This window comes from Ostrinia furnacalis, unplaced genomic scaffold (genome assembly GCF_004193835.3).
Source record: "Ostrinia furnacalis isolate ACB-3 unplaced genomic scaffold, ASM419383v2 OfSCF2392, whole genome shotgun sequence".
Classification (NCBI taxonomy): Eukaryota; Metazoa; Arthropoda; class Insecta; order Lepidoptera; family Crambidae; genus Ostrinia; species Ostrinia furnacalis.
The window spans coordinates 180,825-207,776 of record NW_021132631.1 but is presented as its reverse complement, the minus strand read 5'-3'; the positions used below and the strand labels follow the sequence as shown (position 1 = coordinate 207,776).

The window sequence follows — 26,952 nt, the reverse complement described above, 5'->3', positions numbered from 1 at the left end:
TAGTTTGGGACTAGAAGCGCAGTGTAAAATAATAATAATACACCTGTAGAATAGTCAGAAAATTTTTGCAAGTTCACGAAACTCCTAACCAATTAAGACAGCTACCACCAGCACAAACGCAGCAACATAATAATTTAAATTAGGTACGAATATTGAATCGGGATTGCACTTGGCTAAGGCCCGTGTTCTCCTCTGATACCAGCCATGAGCTGAGACACAAAAGTGTAAACCGAAAATAATAATAAATCTTTTGGACAATTTCACACAGCGCCAGCTAGCCCCAAAGTAAGCAACTTAATGCTTGTGTTATGGGTGCTAGCTTAACGGATATACTACTTATATACTTTTTTTTAAATACATACATATTATACATAGTAACACCCAGACCCGTCACAGAAATTAAAATTCATCATTTCAATTTCTGCCCGGCCGGGAATCGAACCCGGGACCTCTCGGCATAGTAGTCCGTTCTGAACCTGAAAATGTCCAAGGATATTTATTTATTTACAACAGATTGGATTTCGCGATCTCTTCACGGAGCTACGTATAAAAATCTATTTCGCGTTTTCACTAATGTAACTTTGCCTAGATAGAGGGCATCCTACATCTACATAATATATTACTTTATCCGCACTGCATTCTACATCTATGTTCTTCTCGGCTTGCAGTGGCCATCGACCTGATCGTGCAGCACATCTCTGAGTACCTGAAGCGGAGCCCCGTGGACAAGGGCCCGCTGGAATACGCGGGGCTCGCGTCCGTGCCTGGCAGCCCGCAGCGGGGCTCCAAGGGCGGCCGCCCGCATTAGACTGAGGTAAGGCGACTAGGGCTCCGGGCCTACAGCGGAGCCCCGTGGACAAGGGCTCGCGTCCGTGCCTGGCAGCCCGCAGCGGGGCTCCAAGGGCGGCCGCCCGCATTAGACTGAGGTAAGGCGACTAGGGCTCCGGGCCTACAGCGGAGCCCCGTGGACAAGGGCTCGCGTCCGTGCCTGGCAGCCCGCAGCGGGGCTCCAAGGGCGGCCGCCCGCATTAGACTGAGGTAAGGCGACTAGGGCTCCGGGCCTACAGCGGAGCCCCGTGGACAAGGGCTCGCGTCCGTGCCTGGCAGCCCGCAGCGGGGCTCCAAGGGCGGCCGCCCGCATTAGACTGAGGTAAGGCGACTAGGGCTCCGGGCCTACAGCGGAGCCCCGTGGACAAGGGCTCGCGTCCGTGCCTGGCAGCCCGCAGCGGGGCTCCAAGGGCGGCCGCCCGCATTAGACTGAGGTAAGGCGACTAGGGCTCCGGGCCTACAGCGGAGCCCCGTGGACAAGGGCTCGCGTCCGTGCCTGGCAGCCCGCAGCGGGGCTCCAAGGGCGGCCGCCCGCATTAGACTGAGGTAAGGCGACTAGGGCTCCGGGCCTACAGCGGAGCCCCGTGGACAAGGGCTCGCGTCCGTGCCTGGCAGCCCGCAGCGGGGCTCCAAGGGCGGCCGCCCGCATTAGACTGAGGTAAGGCGACTAGGGCTCCGGGCCTACAGCGGAGCCCCGTGGACAAGGGCTCGCGTCCGTGCCTGGCAGCCCGCAGCGGGGCTCCAAGGGCGGCCGCCCGCATTAGATTAAGGTAACATCGTCGAACCTTAGGGCTCCAAGCTCCATACCCTAGAGCAGCGCTTCTTAACCTTTTTTGTCCATGGACCCCTTAGGAAATCAAGCACAATTTTAAGGACCCCCAGGTTAAGAAACACTGCCCTAGTGCTAACGGAGAACCAACCTGCTGATAAGGCAGCACATTTCGGGACTTGCGGGGCGGTACCAGCTGCGCGCGTCTCTTCGTTCATTCTCATAGCTGTCCCACATCGATTGTCGGTTGCTATGGTTACTACTTGAGTACGCGCATAATGTAAGCACTTTAACGGGCGGGATATTTTTTTAAAATGTTTGATGATTATTTTTCGTGATACTGAGTTACTAGCTTATAGAGTAACGCCCGTATTCACAAACATTACTATGAGGTCTCACAGTGCGCGTGGACGCACAGAGTGACACACGAACCAATCACAGAGCTCTATTCAACGCTGTCCGTTCGATTTGCTGCTTCACTTAATCAAGCATCGTTTGTGAATACGGGTGTCAGACTGTTTACACTATATAACACGCACGCCGTATGTGTGTATTGGAATTTATGTTTATCTATTCACTAGTTTTTGTGTTAGGTAACTTGACATCTAAATTTTTGTTCCAGGATTTCAAAGTACGGTTGTAGCGTTAGAAAGACGTGTCTTGCCGTGGCGGGCGCAATGGCTGATGCTGTAGTCCTATCAATACGTAAAGGCATATTTGCTCGGCACCAACAGTGCATCAATGTAAAAGATATGCCGTTCCCGGGAACATTAACTCTGGGTAATTTAAAAACTTAATGTGAAAAACCCAATTAATATTAACATTACTGTGTAATGGTATCGGTAAACGGGAAAAACATTGAGGAAACTCTCAAATTGAAAGTGGGAATTTTCCCGGGAACGGCACATCCCTATGTAAATCTGCCGTAGTAGTCTACAGAAGCCCCGCCCACTGGCTGTGCTGAGCGCACGCCCCATTTAAGCTAACACTTTCACACAGCATTATTCAAAGATAAGTAATAAGCTTATATTGAGGCTATATTCATATTTAAAATGAAATAGAACAATAGTCATGTAAATAGTTCACGATCGACGTCACTGGTCGCAATTTAGGAGCGCGCGTTCTTGCGACCTTATTTTAAAGGACGTAGGACCCACTGTTTAAAGGACGTAGCACATTTATCAACCCGAAAAGGGACAGTAACACACTTATCCGCACCGCACCGTAACGTAAACGTGTCGCCTCGCAGTTGGCAGCGCGCGAAAGGCGATACGGTCTTGATCCCTTTCCGAGTTGGTAAGTCTGCTATGACCATAAAGCAAACTACTCGTAGTTGATCAGTGATTTTTTGAATATTAATTAGGATATAAAATTACGTACCCACATACTTTCCAAGCATAAAATAACTGTAAACTCAAAGAAACTAAAATCTCACAATGAGTAACATATCTAGTAAATAACTTTTTAGTTAAAAAGACTAGTCAATCGGAGTAAATTAATGTATTGCAACGGTATGCTCAATGGCATATGTACTTAGGTATTTCTTATCCTAACTATTCGACGAATAAAATTATTTTTAGAAAAATGGCGGTGCTATATGTGTGCTATTATTTGGAGAGTTCGTAGTGTTGTGTTCGTTCAGGCGTACTATAGCAATACAAAAATATTTTAATGTGAGCAGTGTGTCATTAACACCTACACGTTGGCGATTACACAAATGCTCAATTTATCACCTCATATGTGATTTGTCAGTTTTTTCCATTCTAAGACCAGAAACATTTTATAACTTGTTATGGGAGTCTTGAATTAGCCAAAGTAGTTCTCATTCGTCTTTGCAAATATGGCACAAATTGAAATCAAAATATACCTACTCGTAAACATAGTACGCCAGTGAAGAGCACAACCGTTGTAGAGAAAGGAAATAAAAAGTACATCGGCGCGCTTCACAACAGCTAGATTTTTTTCGGTAACCGCTACTAAGTCGTAAAGTTTTTAAGGTAGTTAGAATTAGTTTTCTTTGTCTCTCTTGCTCTCTAGCAATGCCAACATGAACAACAGAGACAAATAGAGCCCTTAACTGCTACACGAAGCGTTTATTACTCAAGGGAATCTACCTAGATAATATGTTTAAAAGCGGTATAGAGCGTTAGTTAAATATTGAATTAATCGCGAATTAAAGTTAAAAAAGTTTTAATATGCACATATGAAAAGCCAATGGCTGATCCGCCTACTATTGATTATGTGCCTGAGCACGCACGCCGATGTTAACGTAATTAACCATCGTCATCTTTCTTCTAGTTTCCTAAATATGAATATTAATTAATTAGTAGTAAATATAAATAAAGATTTCAAATAGTACCTAGGTACCGCTGTAAGCGCGATTATTATAATTTTTAACTTTCCGACATAGTCGATTGCACTTCGCGAATTTATTTAAACACCTTAGAAATGTCCCTATTTATGATTTTAACTCAATCTATTTATTATTGAAAAAAATATTTTAGTATTCGTCTTTTACCTTAATAGGCTGTTATTAAAAGTAGGCTGAATTAGAGAAATAAACTAGATTTTTGAACTTTTAGACTAAATTTTACTAGTCAAAAACAAGTAATCCAAAGGGCGACAAAAATTTTACTAATTAGTGAATGTTATTTGTTTATTGTTTTAAGGAATTGCTGTGTCTTTTGTTGTTTTAAGTAAGATTAGATTCTTTAGATAGATAGGCAATTAATAATAATAGCTGTCAATAAATAATACACACTGATCTTGGAAAAAAGATTCAAGAAAGTCAAGAATGACTTCGGGGCCTAAAAAAAAGTAATTAGTTTTCAATCATATCTTCACAGCATAAGGTTCAAATTGATGTGGTCTCTGTGGATACCAGAGCCTGGTTAAGGGTTATGGAAATATAATTTAGGTAAAACATTATTTTAAATCCGCCGCCGTCTATTTCTAAAATCTTTAAAGGTCGAAAGCACACTAGCGCTACATAGAGTCAAGAGCAGTGCTGCCACCGTAGCGCTTTCGAAGTTAAATCTAGCGCTTTTTTGGTACACTTAGCGCTGAAATTTCAATATTAACTCCTAGCGGAAAATGTAGCGCTTTTTTGGCAGACCTAACTATATGGTTTAAACGTTTTTTATTGTTTATGATATTTTCAGTGCTGCCATAAAGACATTTTATTTTAGATTCCGCGCCACCATAGAAGTCCCGCGGCGAAAAAACTGCTCTTACTGTCCGCTGACAGCGCCACTCCTGCGGGATTTTTTGGTGGCGCGCACTCTATTCACTGCTCGCTGTTTCACTCATGTTCAAGGATTATCTTACTTTATTTTTGTTTATGCAATCTAGCGGAATCTAGCGCTATTTTCAAGGACTTTTAGCGCTCACTGGCTTCAGAGAGGTGGCAGCACTGGTCAAGAGACGTCTCATGTGTATTATTTCTTGGCGAGCATTACAGTAAATTAGACAATAAGCGCCTGTCTTTGTACATGTTGGAGACGAGTAACTATTTAAATCATCTTTTATGTACTGATTTTAGTGTAATAAGTTTGTTATGTGAACTTTGCTGTAAACCAAATTCAAAATTAATAATTAAATTATTATTAGTTTCGCATATTTAAGTTCTTACTTATGTTTGTGTTCTGTCTTTTTCAATATAATTGGCATGCTTAGTAGGTATGTATTGTTGAACAACAACAACGCTTTGTTCAACTTTAATCGCCTTGAAACGTCCCTTAATTTTTAATTATTTATTCTATTGTAAAGATACTATACATACTCTAAAGCGCGCTGTCGTTGTCGTCTCACCGTTTAACTTAAGTATCGTCACCAAGTTTAATCTTAGGCCCGGTTTACACCAATGTGTAGCGGAGCAGTTATGTATTTTGAATAACAAATTCCATTCTTCGCTCCGTCTTGGTGTGAAAACATAATTTTGCGTCCAGTGTCAACTTTAAGGACGAAACACACTTATCAACCCGAAACCGGATCGTAAGCGTATCAACTCGAGGTGGTCGGTATTCTTTGTATAAAACTCCCGTACTGCAACGCACACTTATCCGCACCGTAATGTAAACGCCTCGCCTCGTGGTTGACAGCTCGGCGAAAGGCAAAACGGTGTTGATCCCTTTCCGGGTTGATAAGTGTGCTATGACCTTTAACCTGACAATATTCAGAGTAGGGCAGATTAATGTACATTTCATAATTCACTTTTATCATTTATTCATGATCACTGTTCTTGTTATACCAAAGAATATCGTAACATGTGAACATTATTAATTCCTTTAAAAGTTAACTAATATTTATCTATCAAATCGTTCGTTCGTTCGTTTCAGCCGAAAGACGTCCACTGCTGGACAAAGGCCTCCCCCAAGGATTTCCANAGCCTTTAGTACCGGCGTTCCGCCTGCTTTCAGAAGCTCAGCCGTGATTCCATCATCACCCGGTGCCTTGTTGTTTTTCAGCTGTTTGAGAGCCATTCTAATCTCGTACAGGCTGACGTCCGGGATATCTTCGGTGTAGTGTCGGGTCAGTCTAGCTCTTGGGTCTTCGGCTAGATTTGTGACAGGTGTACGTACACTCGTGTATAATTGTCCGTAGAACTTCTCAACCTCTTCCAATAACTCAGGCCCCGACGAGATGTCTCTGCCATCCTCGGTCTTCAGCTTGGTCAGTTGACTTTGGCCAACAGACAGATCCCTAGCGAACACTTTAGAGCCTTTGTTACGCTCAATCGCCTCTTTAATACGATCTGTATTAAATTGGCGTAGATCGCGAGTCAAAGACTTGGAGATCTGTCTGTTAAGACGCCGATACTGAGCAGCATCTTCAGAGGACTGCAGAACCAAGTTTCGTCTCTCTTCCATAAGTTTATTGGTGAGGTCAGAGATCTTTTTGGTTCCTTTTGGACGACGGGTTTTAAAGAACTTAGACCCAGTCGTTTGGACAATTTCCACGAACCTGTCATTGTATTCGTCCACATTTTCGCAGTCTCCTAGGCATTCGAAACGATTTTGCAACTCGAGCTGAAAGCTTTCGGGGTTTTGGAGTTGGATGGGCGCTGGGCGGAGCGTAGACTTCATCAGTCGACGCCTCTCGAGCTTGGGTCTGATATTCAATGTGCCTCTTACCATTCGGTGATCGCTTCCTGTTTTGACCGAGTTGATCACAGAGACATCATTGAATATATGCTTCTTCGTCGACAAGATGAAGTCGATCTCATTTTTTATAGCGCCATTGATTTATCTATCAAATACATTTTAATAATAAGGATATTATGTTAGGTCGTGTTAGTTATTCAGACTTTTTAAGTTTGTCTTTTTGTGATTTTTATCTAGCTTGTTTGTTTAAAAACACGAGTTCTATTTGTATAAAATTATTATTAATATTTTGGGAACTAAAGGCTCTTTCAGATTAGAGTCAGGACATCTAAAGTCATGAGTTAATGTAGTATGTACTCCTTTATAAGGCTTAGATTGCACCAAATGCCAAAACGAAAATCACTAATCTGAAAGATACCTTCTGGTTACAAATATTTTGGCTCAACGTGAATAAATCCTTGTTAATAAGTCAGTCGTCTTGTTAGCCATTCAGCCTGATCATATATTTAGTTTTCTCATTCTGAAGTTCTGAGTTTTTTGTGATTATTACGTGTCATTTGAGCAGAAGAAACAAGTCACTCAAAAGTTTAAATATGCTAGTGATATCAGAATCAGAACCATTGTTATGGGCCCTGAAGAATGTTACATTAAGTTTATTTTCAATAAGTAGCGACTAGCGGCTAAGTTCTAGATGCGAGATAGCTTAGAATTAACATTTTGCGCTGTTTGTAAATAATTTATTTATTCCACAACTCAATTCTAACCGTTTGTTAACTAATCGCTACGTAACGCCTAGTTTGTTGATCACTCAATACAAATTTATTATTGTACAAAATGATGTTATTTTTTAAATAAAGCTATTTTTATTTTACACGTTTTCTTTTTTACCCTCTTCTCGATTTTGATGAATATTTTTCTAAAACATTATGTCCTAAGTAAATAAACCTTTATAATACAAATAAAAAAACATCTTACCATTTACAAAATGCTGGAAAAGGCAGGAATGGGCGCGAAACAACATTAGAAAACAGCCCGGTGTGAAAAAATAAAGGATTGCACGTACCCTTGGTTCCTGGATACGGTGGAGACGTAGATACCTCGTGGTAAGTATCGTGTGCGAGCACATGTGCAGCTAGGCTCTATCTTTCAAGCTGTAAAACCACTTTAGCACACCGTTTCAGTAAATATTATCTAAGCAAAACAAATGTATACCGATATCCAAAGTAAAAATAACGTGAGCAACAAAATAATTTACGAGAGCGGTTACTTTAGCGTATTATTTTCCGGCGGCCACAGAGCACGTAAGTAATACCGGCGGCGAATCGTTCGAATATCGAACAGCGACACCTCGCGGGTCATTGCGGAAGTCACAATATCGTACTCTTCTTTTAGTACCTACGTGCGAGATAAGGATAGGAGAGGAATTTAGGAAATGAATTTTGTACTGGGATAAAATACTCAAAACAAATCCTTATAAATAAACTACCTTGTAAATGGCGCAACCACACTCGATAAGGGTAGAAGACCTACGAAGATGATGAAGCACAGAATGAAATAAAACAAATACAATTTGATCATCGAATTTATTACAGTACACATAAAAATAATAATTATTGCAATGAAAAAAAAACAAGTTAATCGTTGTTTAATTAAATAATTTTGTTTAAATATAGTCTCGTCTTATTCTAAGGCGCTTGCACGTGGGCGGCGTGCGGACTAGAGGGCGCCACTGTCGGATATCGACTGTCACGTCAGTTTCAATCTTAATACTAGGTATTATGGTTGAATTTTGAACATTTCCTATAACAGTTTCATCAATTTATTTATTGCTAGTAATTATTGTCGGATTTATATTACAAATTCAAAGTAGTATAATTATAAAGCAAAGCTTTATGCTTCAAACTACCTTCATAGGAGTTTCAACATTACTTTCAAACAAAATTCCATATTTATGTTGGTGGAAATATATGCATTCATTTGATGAGCCAGTTACATTACATTAACATGATCTACATTATAAATAAAAAATCTAACTTAAAATCCGCCCACATTTTTAAGTAAAAAATAAATAAATAAATTCCAGTCGTTACAACTCTACTTGATTCATTTTATTTGCCTAGAGGTTAAATAATTTTTGACAGTCGATTCCTGGCGCCCAACGTGGGACACGCGTGCGGTAAACCACAAAGTAACACGCGAATTGCTATTTTGTGTTCTAAGCCGGAGCGTATAAAATTCATTACATTTCGTGGATTAAAATATTTCCATCAAGTAGCACTATAACCATTCAAGACTTCGTGTTAGGCAAATTGAGGTATACAAATTGCTATTATTTGGTAGAGTACGTTTTTAGCTAAAGCCTGGTCCGTGAGCACGTAGTATTTTGTCCAATGATCCTAAGCTACCCATCCTTATCGCTCGCGCGTAATTATATTGCTGTCGCGACTGTGCGACGCGCGCCCGCAGTGAGTGTGCGAGCGCGACAGCAACATAATTACGCGCGAGCGATAAGGATGGGTAGCTAGGGGTCATTGGACAAAATTCTGCGTGCTCACGGACCAGGCTTTAGTCTTATAATGTCTCGTTTATTAGTCACATGGAAAAAAGTGCTACACATGATACTAAGTTTATCACCGTTACTCTAATATTATCAAGTAATCATAAGATTTTAAGCCCGATCTCGATAAACTATTCCATTCAAACATTACAAGAGATGACTTATCAATAAATAATTTGTATGACATAAACTGCCGTTAACAACATTATACATTGTTTTCAAATGTGACTGTACTTAGAAGCTTGAAAACAAAACGTCTAAATCCTATACATTTGGTCGAACAAATTAATTACTAAAATAAAATGTACAAATTACACTCTACAATAAAAATAAGCTATATACTATAACGATCTATTAATTACAATCCGTTGTATTAAAATTAAAATCTATATTTGTGTAACAAACTAAAAGATTAGAGTTAAGTATTGCAAGTCACTTACCAATATGATACAAGATATTTACAGTCGAACGTTTGTTTGCACTGTATCGTTAAATATGGTCTGGTCTCTGCAGAACTAAGCGTATGCACACTACGTGCTCAATATTTACCATCATATTACTTTTATATGACTGATATACCTAATAGATTCTGAGCTTCAAACTTAGGTACATTAGGTTCAAAATAAATTAAGGCAGGTTATCATTTTACGTGAAGTTTGTCAATTAATTTTGCAAACAAAGCAAGTGAATATGTTATTTGTACGAAAGAACTTAAACTTTGTATTTAAAAAAAAATCTATTTCTACGTTTAGTTATTTTAACACTGCAGTACACGCGCCCCTTTTTTTACACCAATACACGCGCGGCCTACTCTGGTAAGCCAATTTAAAATCACTGTAAATCAGTTTGTAAACAATTTATGAATAAAATTATTATGTAAATGATTAAAGTGTTTATTATAGTTCTTTTATAATCAAAGTTTCTTTGTATAACTATTTGGGATAAAACATTATAAACAAATTAAAAAGTTGTAAATTTTTTGGACCAAAATTGCATTACCCTGGTCTACTCTAGTAGGCCACGCGTGTACTCTAGTGTTAATGACGTCACAAATATGATGATAATTATTGAACACGTCAGAACCTTCAAGAGTCCTTAAATACATGATACGCAGTCCTCTAAGCATTATAAAGGCTCACTTTAAATTCTAAATAATTCGCTCGTCTAGCATTTAGGCACAAAATAACACACACCTGCCTTTAAGAAAAGACTGTTAACAAAGCGTTGTGTCATGGAGTCCATATAAAATGTATTTTTTATTTAAAGCTTTACACAAGCTTTCACAGAACCAAAGATTTAAAATGGCAGTTTTAATAACTGAAGCAATCATCTATTTGTTGGACATTAGTGATATAAGTCCCATAAGGACTTGTAGTTCTTGTTGGACTTTCAATTCTACAACACAAAACTGAATTATCACTTATCTGTAACAGTCTCTTTTCAAAGAACGATGTGCATAAATTTTGCTGGTACAACATGATTATAAGATTATAGATTACGATTTTCACAACTGACCTAAAGCTCTAGTTTTGAGTCTCATCAAATTTAATCTCACGATTACACGATTAGTATTAATGAAATTAAGTTAATATTCAAAACGTAAGCATTTGAACATTTTGTTACTTAACAAAATGCAGTGTTTGTGAAAATACTGTTATTGTGCACGATTTGAAATCTTTGTACAAGTAATATTTATTTATTTAATTACGTCAGTTTTTGGTTTACATAATTAGGCTTCAACGTTGCCACTGCCCTGTTCAATGTGTGTCAATGAAAACCAAAATAATATTAAACGATTTAAAAATTATGGCTTTAATGTTGATTATATTATGATTTAATACTGCACGGTGTATTATATTACACGAATCACCGAACTACGGCCGTAACAGTGCCCCATTCAGTTACTAATATTAAGCTATGAACAAACTTGTATCCATTACATTGGACCAATTTTTATATTTTCATTNAAACACCCTGTATATCATAAATATCCGATATTTTGATATTTATAATAAATATCGGATATTTTCGAACCCTGGTTAATAGTAAGTAAAAAAATATGTGGGGTTTCTTTATAGCTGTCCTATGAGCCTATCACATAAAGTTAATATTCCTTCGGAATAGAGCAACAAATACCAGGTGTCAAATTAAACCGCTTTTGGATGACATTTTGTGTGTCAGTTGCCAGGATTATTTCACTATTTTGTACAATAAATCAATCACTGAACCAGTCACCACGTTTCTGAAGCACTATTTTTCATAAGCATCCACGATTACACTTACGTAAAATCTAAAAATATCTCAGTTCAAATTTTACAGCGTGCCAATAACTGCTAACTGTCAAATAGTTCCAAAAAACGGCTAAGTTTGACTTGCGGCGACGGCATCACGCATCTCTTTTTATCGCAGTGTTGCTGCTAAAGCCCGGTCCGTGAGCACGTAGAATTTTGTCCAATGACCCGTAGCTACCCATCCTTATCGCTCGCGCGTAATTATATTGCTGTCGCGACTGTGCGACTGGCACCCGCAGTGAGTGTGCGAGCGCGATAGCAACATAATTACGCGCGAGCGATAAGGATGGATAGCTTGGGGTCATTGGACAAAATTCTGCGCGCTCACGGACCAGACTATAGTAACATTTCTCTAACTCAGTCTTTCGTTGCTCTATTCCGCAAAGTATATCAACTGTATGGCCTATCACGAGTCCACGAGCCGCGTGGCGCGCACGACGGCCTTGTAGGAGAACACGATCGTGGCGTTGCGTATGCGCACGACTGGTTCGGCGCGCTCACCCTGGTCGTCGTGTCGCGTGGCGCGCGTCGTGTCGGCGCGCACGCCGTTGCGGAGCTCCGCGCGGGTTAAGCTCTGGCTCCGGCCTTCTGATAACCTGCAAAGAATATGCTCTTTACATCTACAATAACAGATAATACAGATAGTGATAGCGACACATTTGTGTGCTTAGTGCAAGTTTACACCAAACGTCATCGCTAGCGACTGCGTTAAAACATGACATCAAATGTATGACAGATTGCACAACGTCCCTAACGCACACTTTTAGACCTAAAATCTTTAATGCAAACTCGCACTAATCTTTATGAACGTACAGCTTTTTTTTTTTGCAGAACAAGGGTGGTAAGTATTTGATCGCAATCACACTTGGTTTTATATGATGATAGAGACTAAATACGCTGACAGCATTTTAGAGAAACCTATGACATCGTGGGCGCTCAGAGGGGGCAAATCAAAAATTGGGGCATAACAAAAGGAAATTAGGCAAGGAGAAAGAATGGATTTGTGAACTAAAAATAAGGTAAATGGATATACTAAAAAAAAATACTATGTAATAAGGGGTACAATAAAATTTGCAGTTTGGTTACTAGTTTGAAAATTACATCGAAACCGCAATCCAACTCTGAAGTAGGGTAAACCAGAGAGTGATTGCCCACCGGTAGTGATTGCCCACTTTAAGAATAATATTGTCAGGTACTGACTTTGAATCACTCTAGTTAGATTTGAATTTACTAAGTAGATGGCTCCGAGATCAATGTACAGTAGATTTAAAATTTACAATAGGAAACACTAAAAAAAAAACAGTTATGGCGGATTTTGTCAAGACGGGTGAAAATGTTACTCAAACAGGTAAAGACTTTAACAATTTTACTAAGGAATTACTTGCTTAGAGGTTAAATTTTTTTTGCAAGTTATTTAATATTCAACTAATGGTGTATAGTCATGATGAAATTATAAGTGTTTTCTCCATTATCAATGAAAATAACTGATAAAATTTGATTTCTAACGGTCATTTTAACGGTGGGTAATCACTGCACGTAAATCTGTATATTTTTAGTTATTGCCCACCATCATTTCAGTTATTGCCATATGTTAATGTATAGTTATTGCCAAGGGCAATTATTATTAGAGTGTTGCCACCATGCAGTAGCACTGTTTAAGTTGCTCATTGCTAGACTTGTTTTGCAATTTACAGGCATAAATATTAAAATGGCTTTTAATGTTTCATTTTCAATATGCCAAAGACTCCAAAAGTTCAATATAGCATAGAAAATTTGTGTCTGTCTGTCTGTCTGTCTGTCTGTTACGCTTTCCCGCTTAAACCTCGCAACCGATTTTGATGAAATTTGGCATAGAGATAGTTTGAGTCCCGGGAAAGAACATAGGATAGTTTTTATCCCGGTTTTTGAAACAGGGACGCGCGCGATAAAGTTTTTCTGTGACAGACAAAATTCCACGCGGGCGAAGCCGCGGGCGGAAAGCTAGTTATTATTATAAAGAGCTGTGGTTTTCTGAATAAAGAAAAATAAAATAAAATAAATCTTAGGCTGAGTTGCATAATCTTACTTTAACCGTTACTCATATTTTTTGTATGGAGTTTGATAGACTTTTGTTATAGTTAAAGTAAGATGATGCAACCCAGTCTTAGGGGGCTATATTTCAGGGAAAAAACTTATTGCTAGTAACTGTTCTTACTGAACTAGATATAATTTTAGAAGTGGCAATACGGAATTGAAGTGTTACTCTTGCCATTCATAAAGTGCCAAAAAATAAGGCTTTATAACAAAAAGGTACACAAAAAATACTCAAAATAGGAATTAATTAAAGCTCAGACTACACGCATCCGACATTCATCCAAGATTTTTGCAAAATTGAGGCATTAAAATAAAATTAGTTTCGTTTTTGAGCGGATCCACAAAATCCCGAGTGCGTGTAGTCCCAGCCTTACAACAAGTACCAAGTTCACTGACCTGTGCCTCTGCGGGTGCGCGGGGTCGCGTGGGCGCGCTGCAAGGTGATGCCACTTGACGTACCCGCTGAGCCGGCGCTTCACCAGCCCGGCGAGCGAGTGCAGCCAGCCTGCGCCGCGCACACGTCAGCGCACCGCCACACTGACACTGCCCACCCGTGTGCAAGGGACCTCTTTGGTTTGCCTCATCTGTTTTTGCTACGTGCGACGCGATTTTGTTTCGAATGATAATTTTTTTTAGTGCATTTCAGCCAGTTTGCAATTTTTTTTCTGCATTCGCGATGTTCATTTATTTCGAACGATTTGAATGTTAATATTGAGATGTTCATTTGTTGTATCCCGAACGAATGCAAGGTGAAAAGATAATGCGTCTCTTGCGTTTACATTATCGTGTGGTTATGGAATGTTTCGATTAAAATGTTGTATCAAAAATATTTTGCAGTTCCTATAATTTACTCAAGAAGTAACTCTGATAGCAGTCAAGAAATGACAGTTATTTAGTCAGTGCTCTTGAGAGATGATAAGATTTTCAATTAGTGAACTGCATGGATAGTAAATAGCGACATTTGATACAACATACAACATTTCCATTTCTACAAGCACCGACGCTACATAGAACCAAAGAGCTCCCGCGTGTAGTCATATGCCCGGCCACTGCGTGATGAGATGAGGCGAAGCGACATGTGATGAATGGACCCGCCACACCGCGCCACTACAAGCCGCGGGTTGTTTGGTTTGTAGGGTAGTTGTGCATTTAATTAAAAGTAATTTATTTTCTGCATATAGGCTTTTGATAAGCAGTATTACACGTCCTAGAATTACTTCAACCCTAGCACTGCTTCTGGATAATAAATGGGCCAGTGCTAAAAAGAAGGACAAAATAATAATTGTGGAGTCCCAATACTTGTATGTCCTTTCAAGACGTTCAAGATAGAATCAAGTGTCAGTGCAGAAGCAGCGCAAGAAACTCAGTCACATTTTTTTTTGTTTAGGAGGATAGATGTTAATTTGTCTATCATTAAAGAAAAATATAGGAAGGAGATGATACAATAATCATACTTATAAATTTCGAGAGGCTAGAGAATTTAATGGGACATCAATCCTTTCTCGAAGATTAACTATGTTTTTGCTCTTTATCAGTATTCCCGCAATTAATAACAGTGCATATAAAACATCAATTTCTATTGATTATGATGAACCTTATTCTCAAAAGCAATTAAAAATCTCGTAATAAGCACATACATTTAAAACCCGTTAACCATACAACCCGCTCTAAACAAATATAGCCCTTACTAGCCTTGTATTAGGGTCGTGTTTAGTGTAGCGAGGCATGTGACAGCAACAAATGGGCAGGCGAATGTGGGGCGCTTAGGAAAAGAGCGGCAAAGCACAGGTTTATGTGATGGCACAAACATTTGACAAACATACCATGTTGATTCAAATACATACACACAAATTGCAGTAAGCACTTTGCCTAAATAGCAGTTACTATTCGCACAAAAGTAGAGAGAGATAGTGCTATACGAAAATTCTAACTACGTAAGGCGCTATCTTCGTTCTCTATGTGCCACAAATCACAATATACAAAAAAACATAACAAAGTCAACGTCAAATAGTTCGTGACTCCCAAAGTAGTCAAAAAGTTCGCAAAACGTCTTTGTTGCAATTTGCAATAAGGTTGTTTTGTCAACTTTTTTGGCTACTTTGGGTGTCACCAACTATTTGACACTGACTGTACCCTAAAACATTTGAGAGGCAAAGTGCTGACTGGAGTTGAATAATTTTGAAGCCCAGAGAACGTATTTTTAAAGCAGTACAATTTCTATTCGCATACGAATTTGTCCAAAATCGCATAGGACAAAAGATAAACGACTTATGCAATGCCACATATGAATTGAATTCTAATGCTTTAAAAATACATCTGTTTATTGAACAAACTGTTAAATCTCTTACTAGTCGTTTGAAACACTAGTTAGTTGAAGCAGCAAAAATATTAACAGCTTGATCAACTTAGACCAATTCAAATGTTTGATCAAATGTTCCGCCAACGCACATGGAGTATACATAGAAATTTTCACGAACAGTACAGTCTGTAAGATAAAATCAATTCTCAAAGGTATCAAGCAATACATAAAATGAGTTAGTTCTGCTTACAAGTAAATGCTTTATTTGCATATCATAGACTTTCGCAACTTTCTGCATTGGGAGGCAATAGGCAAAGATATCTAGATAGCTATTAGTCCTTGGTACATTTATTAGTTATCTACGAATTGTCTCAGACACACCAAAATAAAAAAATGGTACAGTGGAAGTAGTAGACATTTTTGGAAGGCCACTTGTCCATGGACCAAATATGCTTCATGTACACACGCCCACACTGTTAACTATCCATTTCCGTTTTTGCTCTCGCTCTAATCAAATGGCGATTCTTTGCGATAGAACGAGATGACATGACTTTCAATGGGCAGTTAACACTGTTGGCGATAGTACTTGAAGTTACATAACTAATGCCAATTCCGAAACCAGTTTGTGCAAATACATATTATGTGTATATAAATAAGTACCAACAACAAAAAGCTCTTTTAAAAAGAAATTGCCCTTTTCTCCCTCTTTTACTTCATTGAGCGAAAGCAGAATATGCGAAGCAGGATCGCATCTACAGCTGTTTCCCATTTTATGTGTGTTTATTTAAATATACACAGTGGAGGGTACAACATGAAACATATACATGAATGATACAGGATGAATGTGTGTGAAATGATTGTAGGGGTCTGCTTTTAGAATGCTCCTACATTAACTAATTATACAGACTACAAGTAATAAGAAACATAAATTATCTCCCGATATATTATGAATGATTTACCAAACAAAAACGAATAGATGACAAAAAATAAAATAAATAAATGTAATAATAGATATAATACAAAATTTTGAATAGCTAAAATACACATATACATAATAGAGTACCTAATAATAAACATAAATATATTATTACTCTGAAATACAACGCGCGCAGTCAAAATACGTAACGAGGCTAGAAATAGCAACACCCATATTCGAATTCCGCTTTAATCTGCTCTCTAAAGAGCTCAGAATATTATTGACACAAATACCATGTGCCAGATAAGTTTATATCAATTTTTGTTGAAAACAGTCCATCCAATATCCGCACCACACATGTTTTTGTTTTTGTCTGGTATTGTTGATGGAATCCACAGAGCTTAAAAACCCTGGCTGGAAATACTGTCGTCGCTATTTGTAACCTCATACGTAACCGCGTGCGTCGCATGAACGAACCCACAATCACTTCGATAGAGTGTAACAGCGTGATCGGACCAGAGTGGCAAACGCAGCTTTCGTGCTAAATCTCTAACTGTTGTGGCCACAGGCTGGCTGCCCCCTTAGTCACATGAAATATATACTTTACACAAACAAAACAAATTAATATATCGTCAACATATACTGAAAATACTTGGGATATAGGACATTGTGTTGTGGATATCAGATACACCTATGATACGTCACTGAGCACTGGACAAACGAATAATGAACCCACATATAAAGTGATAAATTATAGACTTATGAAACAGTAATGCTTTTTTTCGTACTATGTCGTACGAAACCTTAGCATTTTAATACTTGTACATAAAATATTAATATGTTAAGTTAAAACTCTTATCACCTATGCATGTTCCATATATGGAACATTGAAGCATGTTAAGTCATTAAGGCCTCTGTATAATTTGTGTGTAATATCAAACCTAGCCTATCATAAATGTATTATCTTCTAGATTTAATAATAGAGAACACTGTAGTGTTACGTAAAAAAATTGGCCTAAAAATGTTAAGTGGCCTTAACTTTGTGTGACTACTTCTGTAATAGTTTTAGGCCTTACTCTGGCATTACTTTAAATTGCACTTTATAGTGTAACAATCGTTAAATAATTTAATTATTAAAACGAGGCTATCACGAATTTATTAAACCGAGTAGCTTTTATTGCATGTCACAACAATATCAACTGCTTATTGCAGGCCTCAATTTGGCTGTTGTGCGAGGTGTATTAGATCTAATAAATAAACTATCTATTTTAGGCCTCATGTTTGGCTATTATGTAGGGTGCCATATCTGTCCCGGCAATTATGTAGGTTTCATAAGACCTAGCCTATCTCGAGACTAGTAGACTGTAGAGAACAGGATCGTGGCGTTTCTTAATGATACTAAGTAATAAACAGTTAATAGCAGGGTTCGAGGATATATATCAAGGGATATATATCAAGATATACAGGGTGTTTGGCGCATCGTGTGCCAAAATGATTTGGCGGATAGAATGGATCATTTCCTATATTTTCCGCCCCCATAACACGTTCCATGCCAGGCGGCTACTTTTATATTAATTTTTAGTAATTTCACCAAAATACCCAAATCGCATCATTTAATTTCAATTTAAAACAAAAACTACTAGGCGTAGCCTCAAAGTAAATATTTTGTGAAGTTTTTACCTGCTTTGAACTTATTGTAAAGTAAAAAAAAAGGTTCAAAATTCAAAATTTGAATATCAGTCCGAGTAGAGTCAATGTACTAATTTAAGGTATTTGTGAAGTTGTTGTTATTATTTAAACATGATTAGTATACCGTTTGAATGGGGATAGACTAGAGAAGTTTTGATAAAATCCGAAGATCGCTATCTCTTTTAATTTTTTTATTATAGCCATGTAAACTTAATTGTTCAGTCCATTTTTAACTTTTCGGAAAACTTCAAAGCTGAATTTAAAAAAAACTAGATGATATTTGCCAGTAAATTTATATTTGATGCAACCCTACATCAATGCACGTCAAAACAAAATATTTACTTTGAGACTATGCCTAGTAGTTTTTTTTAAATCGAAATTAAATGATGCGATTTGGGTATATTGGTGAAATTACTTAAAAAATGTATACAGGGTGTTACTTTGCATTCTTGCCATATTTACAGAGGTTACTATATTACTGATACTGAACACAAATCCGTAAAAAAATAATGCCCGAAAAAAATTTTTTTTAATCTTGAGTATTTTATTTTATCGACAATCTGTTAAACACACCACTAATTATCGTAACGCATGCACATCACTTGTTGGCGATGGCGATGGAGACTTTTTTTACTTTTTATTGTATTTTTAAATATCTATTGCAATCTATTGTCTTTAAAATGTCTTTTTGACACTTGTAAAAAACTGAGAAATCCATCAAACACAAATCACGTTATAAATAATACAAAAATGACTGAAGTGTATTCAAACAACGAATAATTTAATCAAAATGGTGCTTGGAGTGTCTGCAAGACGTCTTAGACGAAATGCTTGATGACGTACCCTTAGCGTTACACCAAATGTTTACTAAGGTACCTGCTGGCCAAATTTCAAGCGTCTAACTTAAACGGTTTAGATTTTTCATACAAAAGGATTTTCCCGCTAATGCCCGTTCCCGTGGGAATTCCTAAGTATCCTATAACCTGCCCAGGAGTATGAAGAATAATTGTACCAAGTTTCGTTAAAATCCGTCGAGTAGTTTTTGTTTCTATAAGGAACATACAGACAGACAGACAGACAGACAGACAGACAGACAGACAAAAATTTTACTGATTGCATTTTTGGCATCAGTATCGATCACTAATCACCCCCTGATAGTTATTTTGAAAATATATTTCATGTACAGAATTGACCTCTCTACAGATTTATTATAAGTATAGATTATGTTTAAAAGTTGGTAGACCAATTTTATTTGAGGTCTACTTCCTTTTTTCTTATAAAAAATTTGCAACTTTTTTTTAGATATAGCGAACAAATCGCACGCACAGTCTATTTTGCTAAGCGTGTGGAGCGGTTAGAAAATATAGCAGGAACTTTATTGAACACTGAAAACAAATTTCCTATAACAAACGTATCAGGCGGTGGTTGTATGCGGCGATGTGGTGACGAATATGCGTCCTCATTGAATTTAGGACGCAGAAATGAATAGCGAGTCCGATGAAAAGCTTTGACAAACATAGAGACACATAACTTTTGATTGTTACCGACTCCAAATACATTCACAATGATTCTTAGTACGAACATTTAACACAGTAAGCACAGTTATCACCAAATCGCGATACACACAGCTACCGCCTACAGACTTATTAAATACACTCGATAAAGCCGTGTCAAACAGACGCCGAACCGAAAGCGTGGCGAAGCGTTCCGAAGTCATAACGACACGCATAATAGAATCGCGACACGTGCAGTTTCTTTGGCTTAAAACAGCAGTTGTAGCGTACTGCTAGCAGCTATAATACAATAAAGTTCACGAGTGTGTCAGCGGCCCAAAGGGCGATTGTAAACGCTTTCGCTTCGCAACCGACTCGGCCACGGCAAGTAAGTGTTATATTTTCTAGCCTCAAAGTGAGCGAATCTCATGACGTCAAGCTGAAATGATGCACGAACACACATGAAGTTGCGACGAGTAGCGCGCGAACACGCATGAACTGGCGACGAGTAGCGCGCGAACACGCATGAACTGGCGACGAGTAGCGCGCGAACACGCATGAACTGGCGACGAGTAGCGCGCGAACACGCATGAACTGGCGACGAGTAGCGCGCGAACACGCATGAACTGGCGACGAGTAGCGCGCGAACACGCATGAACTGGCGTCGAGTAGCGCGCGTCCCCTGCCCTTTGCGCGCGGGTCACGCGCCGCAGCACGCGCGCGCGCGCGCCGCGCGCTAGTCGGCGGGCCGCGGCGGCGGCGCGCGAGGCGGCAGCGGCGACGCCGGCACGCTCCAGCTCTCGCTGTTGCCCCATCTGCTGGGTTTCAGACGTATTATAGTTGTTGCAATTCACGAAGGCGAGTGAGCTTTACATGTGTGGTGGATCGCTACTGTTCGTTTTTCAAAAGTTTTGACATTACCCTATCTAAAGCCTGGTCCGTGAGCACGTAGAATAATTACGCGCGAGCGATAAGGATGGGTAGCTTGGGGTCATTGGACAAAATTCTACGTGCTCACGGACCAGGCTTTAGTTGTCTTTAAAAAGTTGGGAATATGCGGGGGGCGGGAATCTTTTTAGAGTCAACTATGCAACATCTATTGTATCCCAACTAATATTATAAATGCGAAAGTAACTCTGTCTGTCTGTCTGTCTGTCTGTCTGTTATGATATACACTCTTTTGATGAGAAACAGGGACGCGCGCGATAAAGTTTTTCTGTGACAGACAAAATTCCACGCGGGCGAAGCCGCGGGCGGAAAGCTAGTATTATTATAAAGAGCTGTGGTTTTCTGAATAAAGAAAAATAAAAATAAAATAAAATTTTCAGATACGTTTTATCTTCAATGGTACTGGATCTGGTAAGACATAAACAATCCATTAAGACACTTGATCACATTCTGTAATACATGAAGGCCATGTACACACGACAGCACATCAGATTACACACTTTCGCCACTATTACAACTGCTCAAGAACCCACAGTGGTTATCTGCCGTCCTCTGTACATAACATTATCAGCTAAATAAATACAGTCTATTCCCGTGACACGATAAATCTGACTTTATTTCACTAAGAATATTCTTACCTTTTGTTCCCTCCAACGACACTTCTGTACTCGTATTTGCAGACAAGATTTATACGCTTGAGCTAATAAAATCTCAACCAACGAAGCATTGTGTTATTCCCAGGGTCTTCAACTATTATTAGTTTTATTTATTTACATTGAAATAACTTAATGAGGGCTATCGTTTTAGCGCTCACCAGTTAGCGCCACTGTAGAGTAAGGTCCTGTCACTTGCTAGTAGCGAAGACAGTGGCACCAACTGGTGAGCGCTAAAGTGGTAGGAGGACTATCGCATTTGCACTCATCAAGATGGCGCCACCGTAGAGTAAGGTCCTGTCAATCGCCAGGGGTGCCAACTGTTAAGTATAAAAACGATAGCCCTCATTGCATAGGGCATCGTTTGATCGTTCGTTCAGCCAAATGACGTCCTCTGCTGGAGAAAGGCCAAATAAATAATAATAAATAAATAGATCGTCGGTCCACCTAGTGGTAATGTTTATGCTATGTTTTATAAATATTTATCAATTTTAGGATAAAAACAAGAACGTATTGGATCAGCTCTTAAGAAATATAAAAAAACTAACGAAGACAAGAAGTAAACGTGACAAACGGTAAGGAGAAATAAATGATTTAAACTTATTATTTACACTAAAATAAAATATTTGAGGCTAACATCTAAAATATCATATATTTTTAGAATTGTCAAGATATTTCCAAAGAACCGATACCGTTTGCATGGACCAGTGAGTTCATAGATATAAGTTTAAAAGTAAAACAAGTAATATTTTAAGAAAAGTTATAGATTGTAGTAATTATAAGAATACATTTACAGAAGAAGAAAAAGACCAGCCGCTTCCGAAAACAGTAAGTTATCTTTCCTTTAAAACATAAAAATATTATTATCATCTTTTGTTTAAATCAAGTGAAAATTGATATTAAGTATGAAATATTTTGTTAATTGTATATTATGTTAGTATAAATAAAATATGCCGTTTCGCTAGATGATTGGATTGTTCTGAGATTTCTTTTTGTTATTTTTCAAATAAATATGTAAAATTGATTTTCAGATATCCCGTTAAAAAACTTGTAAGTGCCAGCATTTTGAGATCCAAACTCAATTTCACTGACCTTAAATCTACTTTTAAGAACGCAATGTCGCAAGCAAAAACATTTTTCAACAAATTAAAAAACATTACAGTTTGCTTACAAAAACTTGGGAAATGTTTCTCCTAAAAGAATTTCTGGAGAACGTCATATACCATATTTACGACAAGATGATGATGATGATAATGAATATAATGATGGTGATGCTGAGGACGACGATGATGTAAGCTGGAGTGATGAATATGGACAAGAATATGAAGAAAACAATGACTACATAGAACCAGAACACACCGACAATGATAATAATTCTAAAAAGAAATGGTTTTGGGACTCTCAGGTTTGTTTAAATATTTTTTCTCAAGCAACTTGATTGAACATGATGAGGATTCCGGGTGAAGCTCGCTTCCAGCTTCGGCCTGATCTTCACTTTCTATTAAGTGAAATGCAGGCCAAGAGCGCTGTGGATAAAACTTCATCTGCGTTGATCTCAGTAGAATGTAGCTTATGTGCTATAAGCGTTTCCTCAAAATTGATTCAGTTTATGCATGAATAAGTTTATTATAAAAAAATCATCTATTCATCACGAAATCATCACACGAAATATCATCACTTATTATTTACTAGCTTTCCGCCCGCGGCTTCGCCCGCGTGTAATTTTGTCTGTCACACGAAAAACTTTATCGCGCGCGTCCCTGTTTCAAAAACCGGGATAAAAACTATCCTATGTTCTTTCCCGGGACTCAAACTATCTCTATGCCAAATTTCATCAAAATCGGTTGCGAGGTTTAAGCGGGAAAGCGTAACAGACAGACAGACAGACAGACAGACAGACAGACAGAGTTACTTTCGCATTTATAACACTGCACAACAAAATCGAACTTTTTTTTTGTTGCATGAGATTTTTCACTTGTTGTTTACTAATTTAGGCTCGCTTATTTTAAATCTACATTCAGATTTTTTCTAGCAGCTCTAGTTTAGGAGATACATGTACCCTCTTAAAATGTACTCTCCATTTGACTGCTGTTATCGCTATCGTCAACGTTTTACTAGTTTCTGTTTCTTTTTTTGCAATGACTTCGTCTAGAAGGACCTGTGTAAACAATCCAAATAGATTTGTCACATTTGTGGCAGATATACATTAAAAAAAATCCGTTTAAATGTGTCAGACTTCGTGAAAAATGCCTATTTGGAGTACTTTCAACGGCTGTTGGCAACAAATAACAAGCCCTGGATACCGAATATAGTGTGCAAAACGTGTGTGGAGTCTTTACGATTATGGAAAAATAACAAGAGGGATCCCTTGAACCTTATTAGTCCTATGATTTGGCGTGAACCGTCAAACCATCAAGACGACTGTTATTTCTGCGTTGTAAACATAACAGGAATTAACCGCTAAAATCATTCTAAGTGGGTTTATTTTAATGTGCCGTCAGTTACTAGACCTGTCCTGCGTTTAACTGATACACTAAAACCCAAACCAAGTACATCTCAGGTACTGTACTACAGTACGTCCGCACAAAAATGTTCAACGAATGGATCGTTTCAAAAATTGAGTGCTGAGAAGTTAAAAACTGAAATTTTCGATGGACCACCACTTAGAAAATTAATAAACGATGTAAATTTTACTGACAAACGCTGAAAAAAATGCCTGGAATGAGTTTTTTTGGTTCGTAAAAAACTTTTTGGGAAATAAGTAGTCCGTCAATTTTCCTGCCCACGTCAATCAGTTAGTACTATACTTTCAGCAACTTGAATACAACATGAGCATTAAGATGTATTTCCTTCATAGCCACCTTGATCGAATTTCTGAAAATCTTGGAGATTTAAGCAAGAAGCAGTGAGAACGCTTTCATCAGGATATTTGCGCCATAGAGGAGCACTACCAGGGCTATTGGAGTGAAAGTATGATGGCTGAATACTGTTGGATTATCCAGAATAGTAGTAACACTCGAACTCATTCAAAAAAGTCACATAAAAGAAAGTTTTGTTCTAATTAGATAGTTAAATAAATTGTTATATGACAGGAAACCATGTTTTTTTGATAAAAATAGCTACCCTTCACATCTCAAAAAGTAGAGCTGATAGCGAAAATCTGAGTACAGATTTAGAATCAGGGTAGAAAATGCAGCTAGATCCATAACAAACATTCCATGCAACAAAAATGCTGTTGTGCAGTGTAATATTAGTTGGGATTCTGTGGTGTCATCGCAAAACAACTCGACACGAAACTACTCCTTGATACCGCGCTGAACTACATCAGCGACAAGAAGCTACGCGGCGATACTAATAAATAACGATAGATTAAGTCACATAGTAGATTGGCAGGTAGTTTGGAAGCAGGGAATATTATAGATTTGATTGAGTTCGTCACATCTACCTAGATCCTAGATAATACTACAGCCCAATTTAACTAATTTATTTCCAAGCCAGGAAGTCTGATATCGTAGATTTTTATGCAAAACTTTCATTTTCATTCCAGAATTCGTTTAATCACATAAAAATAAACCAAGAAGCACCAGAATACTCTGACCTAATTCCAGTGAATGTAAGCAAAGATATACGGAGCTGGTGGTTTTACCATCAGGTAAGTTATCTTCGAAAATAATGTTTCCAAATCCATAGAAATATAAGAAAGGACATACTCATAGCTCGTAGAGACGATCGCCGTTGGGGCAGAAAAGTTCTCGAGTGTTAACCACGGGCCGGAAGACGTAGCGTGGGCAGGCCTCCTACTAGGTGGACCGACCACCTGGTGAGGGTCGCTGGAAAAACCTGGACACGGCCAGCGCAGGACTGGTCGTTATAAAAAGCCTTGGGGGAGGGCTTTGTCCAGCAGTGGACGTAATTTGGCTGAAACGAACGAAAGATAAGAAAGGAAAATCCTACAGAGTTATTCAAATGTGCTTTTCGATATCCATTTGACTTCAGCTCTAGATTGAAAGCTCAATAATTTTCCCAAAAAATAAGCCACTGCTGGGATGTGTTTAATTTTGGCTTCAAGTTACGCACTGATTTTTATTTATTTATTTATTATTCATTATTGAGCAATTACATATTTGATTTAAATAGTGTCTTAAATCCTCTTTAGGCTTGTGGAACATATTTGACGTTTTTATTGACGTGAACAGAACTCAATCAAACCACTAGGATTTTAGTTGATCCGCTTGAATTTTCATTAAATTTTTAAAGCACTATCACAATAAAATTCCTAATATTTTAATTAAACTTTTTCCAGGACGACTACCAGCCTTTTGAAGCCAAAACAGATGAGTGAAATTGAATTAATCCTGCTGACCTGTATTTTTATAGTAAAGTAATACACAATAACACTAAATAAGTAGTTCATTTAAACCCCAACCCTGATAGAGATAGACCAGACAAGAAAATTTTTTTGGAAGTGTAAGTTAATGCCATCTAGAATAAACACTTGAAACTAAAGCATATTATTCAAGTCGTAATACGGTCAAATACGAAATCTGCTTACCTCTTAGTATTGGAAACGTTTGCTAGATGGCGCTGAATGGAAAATTTCATTCGTTTTAAGCTCGTAATAGATATTTTATGGTATTTTCTGAAATAATTATTAATGATATGAATATGAAATAAAATATATAAATAAATTAATATAAATAAATAAAATATTATAAATACTTAAATTAATATTAGACAACATCTCATATATTACTCCAACCCAAAATAAGTAGCTAAGGCATTTGTGTTATGGAAATCGGGAACGACGAACCACAACACACCCAAACCAGAGACAATGTGAAAAGATCGTTTTCTATATTATCCCGGTAGGGAATCGAACCCGGGACCTCAGGATTGGCCCGGCACACCTTGAAAACCGGTGTGTGCGCCTCTCCGCCACGGAGGTCGTCAAAAATGTTACCTAAATGTAAAATAAAATAAAATATTAAAACTTCATTTTGTCAATATTCCCATATAAGAGAGAAAAAAGAATGCACGGAAATTCATTGGATATTAGTATGTATCATCTGTGATAGGTTTCGTTTGTGTCCGCTACTTTTCGAAAAGTGGGGCAAAAAGTTCCCAATGTCATTTACAACTGGCGATTCCGAATTCACAACTGAGGGGACTGAGGCTAATCGTGTTACTTGTGCTACAAGTGCGTAAGTATGGGCTTCATACTGATGCTTAAGCCATTAATTATTTTTCTTCCCGATTAAAATCTAATGTAATTGATAATCGCCTTGAGAATCGTTAACTGGTATTTTCTAATTCGATAAAAAAATTACCCATCTC

General features: G+C 38.1%; 1 protein-coding gene across 1 annotated transcript in view; it reads right to left on the bottom strand.

Moving 5' to 3' along the window:
* Positions 1-11,866: 11,866 nt before the first annotated feature.
* The window catches only part of hep (hemipterous), a 30,466-nt gene continuing 15,380 nt past the window's right edge, over positions 11,867-26,952 (bottom strand). Inside the window, exon 14 of the mRNA XM_028308117.1 lies at positions 11,867-12,143. Coding sequence (XP_028163918.1) covers positions 11,954-12,143 — 190 coding nt within the window. The 3' untranslated portion in view covers positions 11,867-11,953. The remainder of the gene's footprint in view (positions 12,144-26,952) is intronic.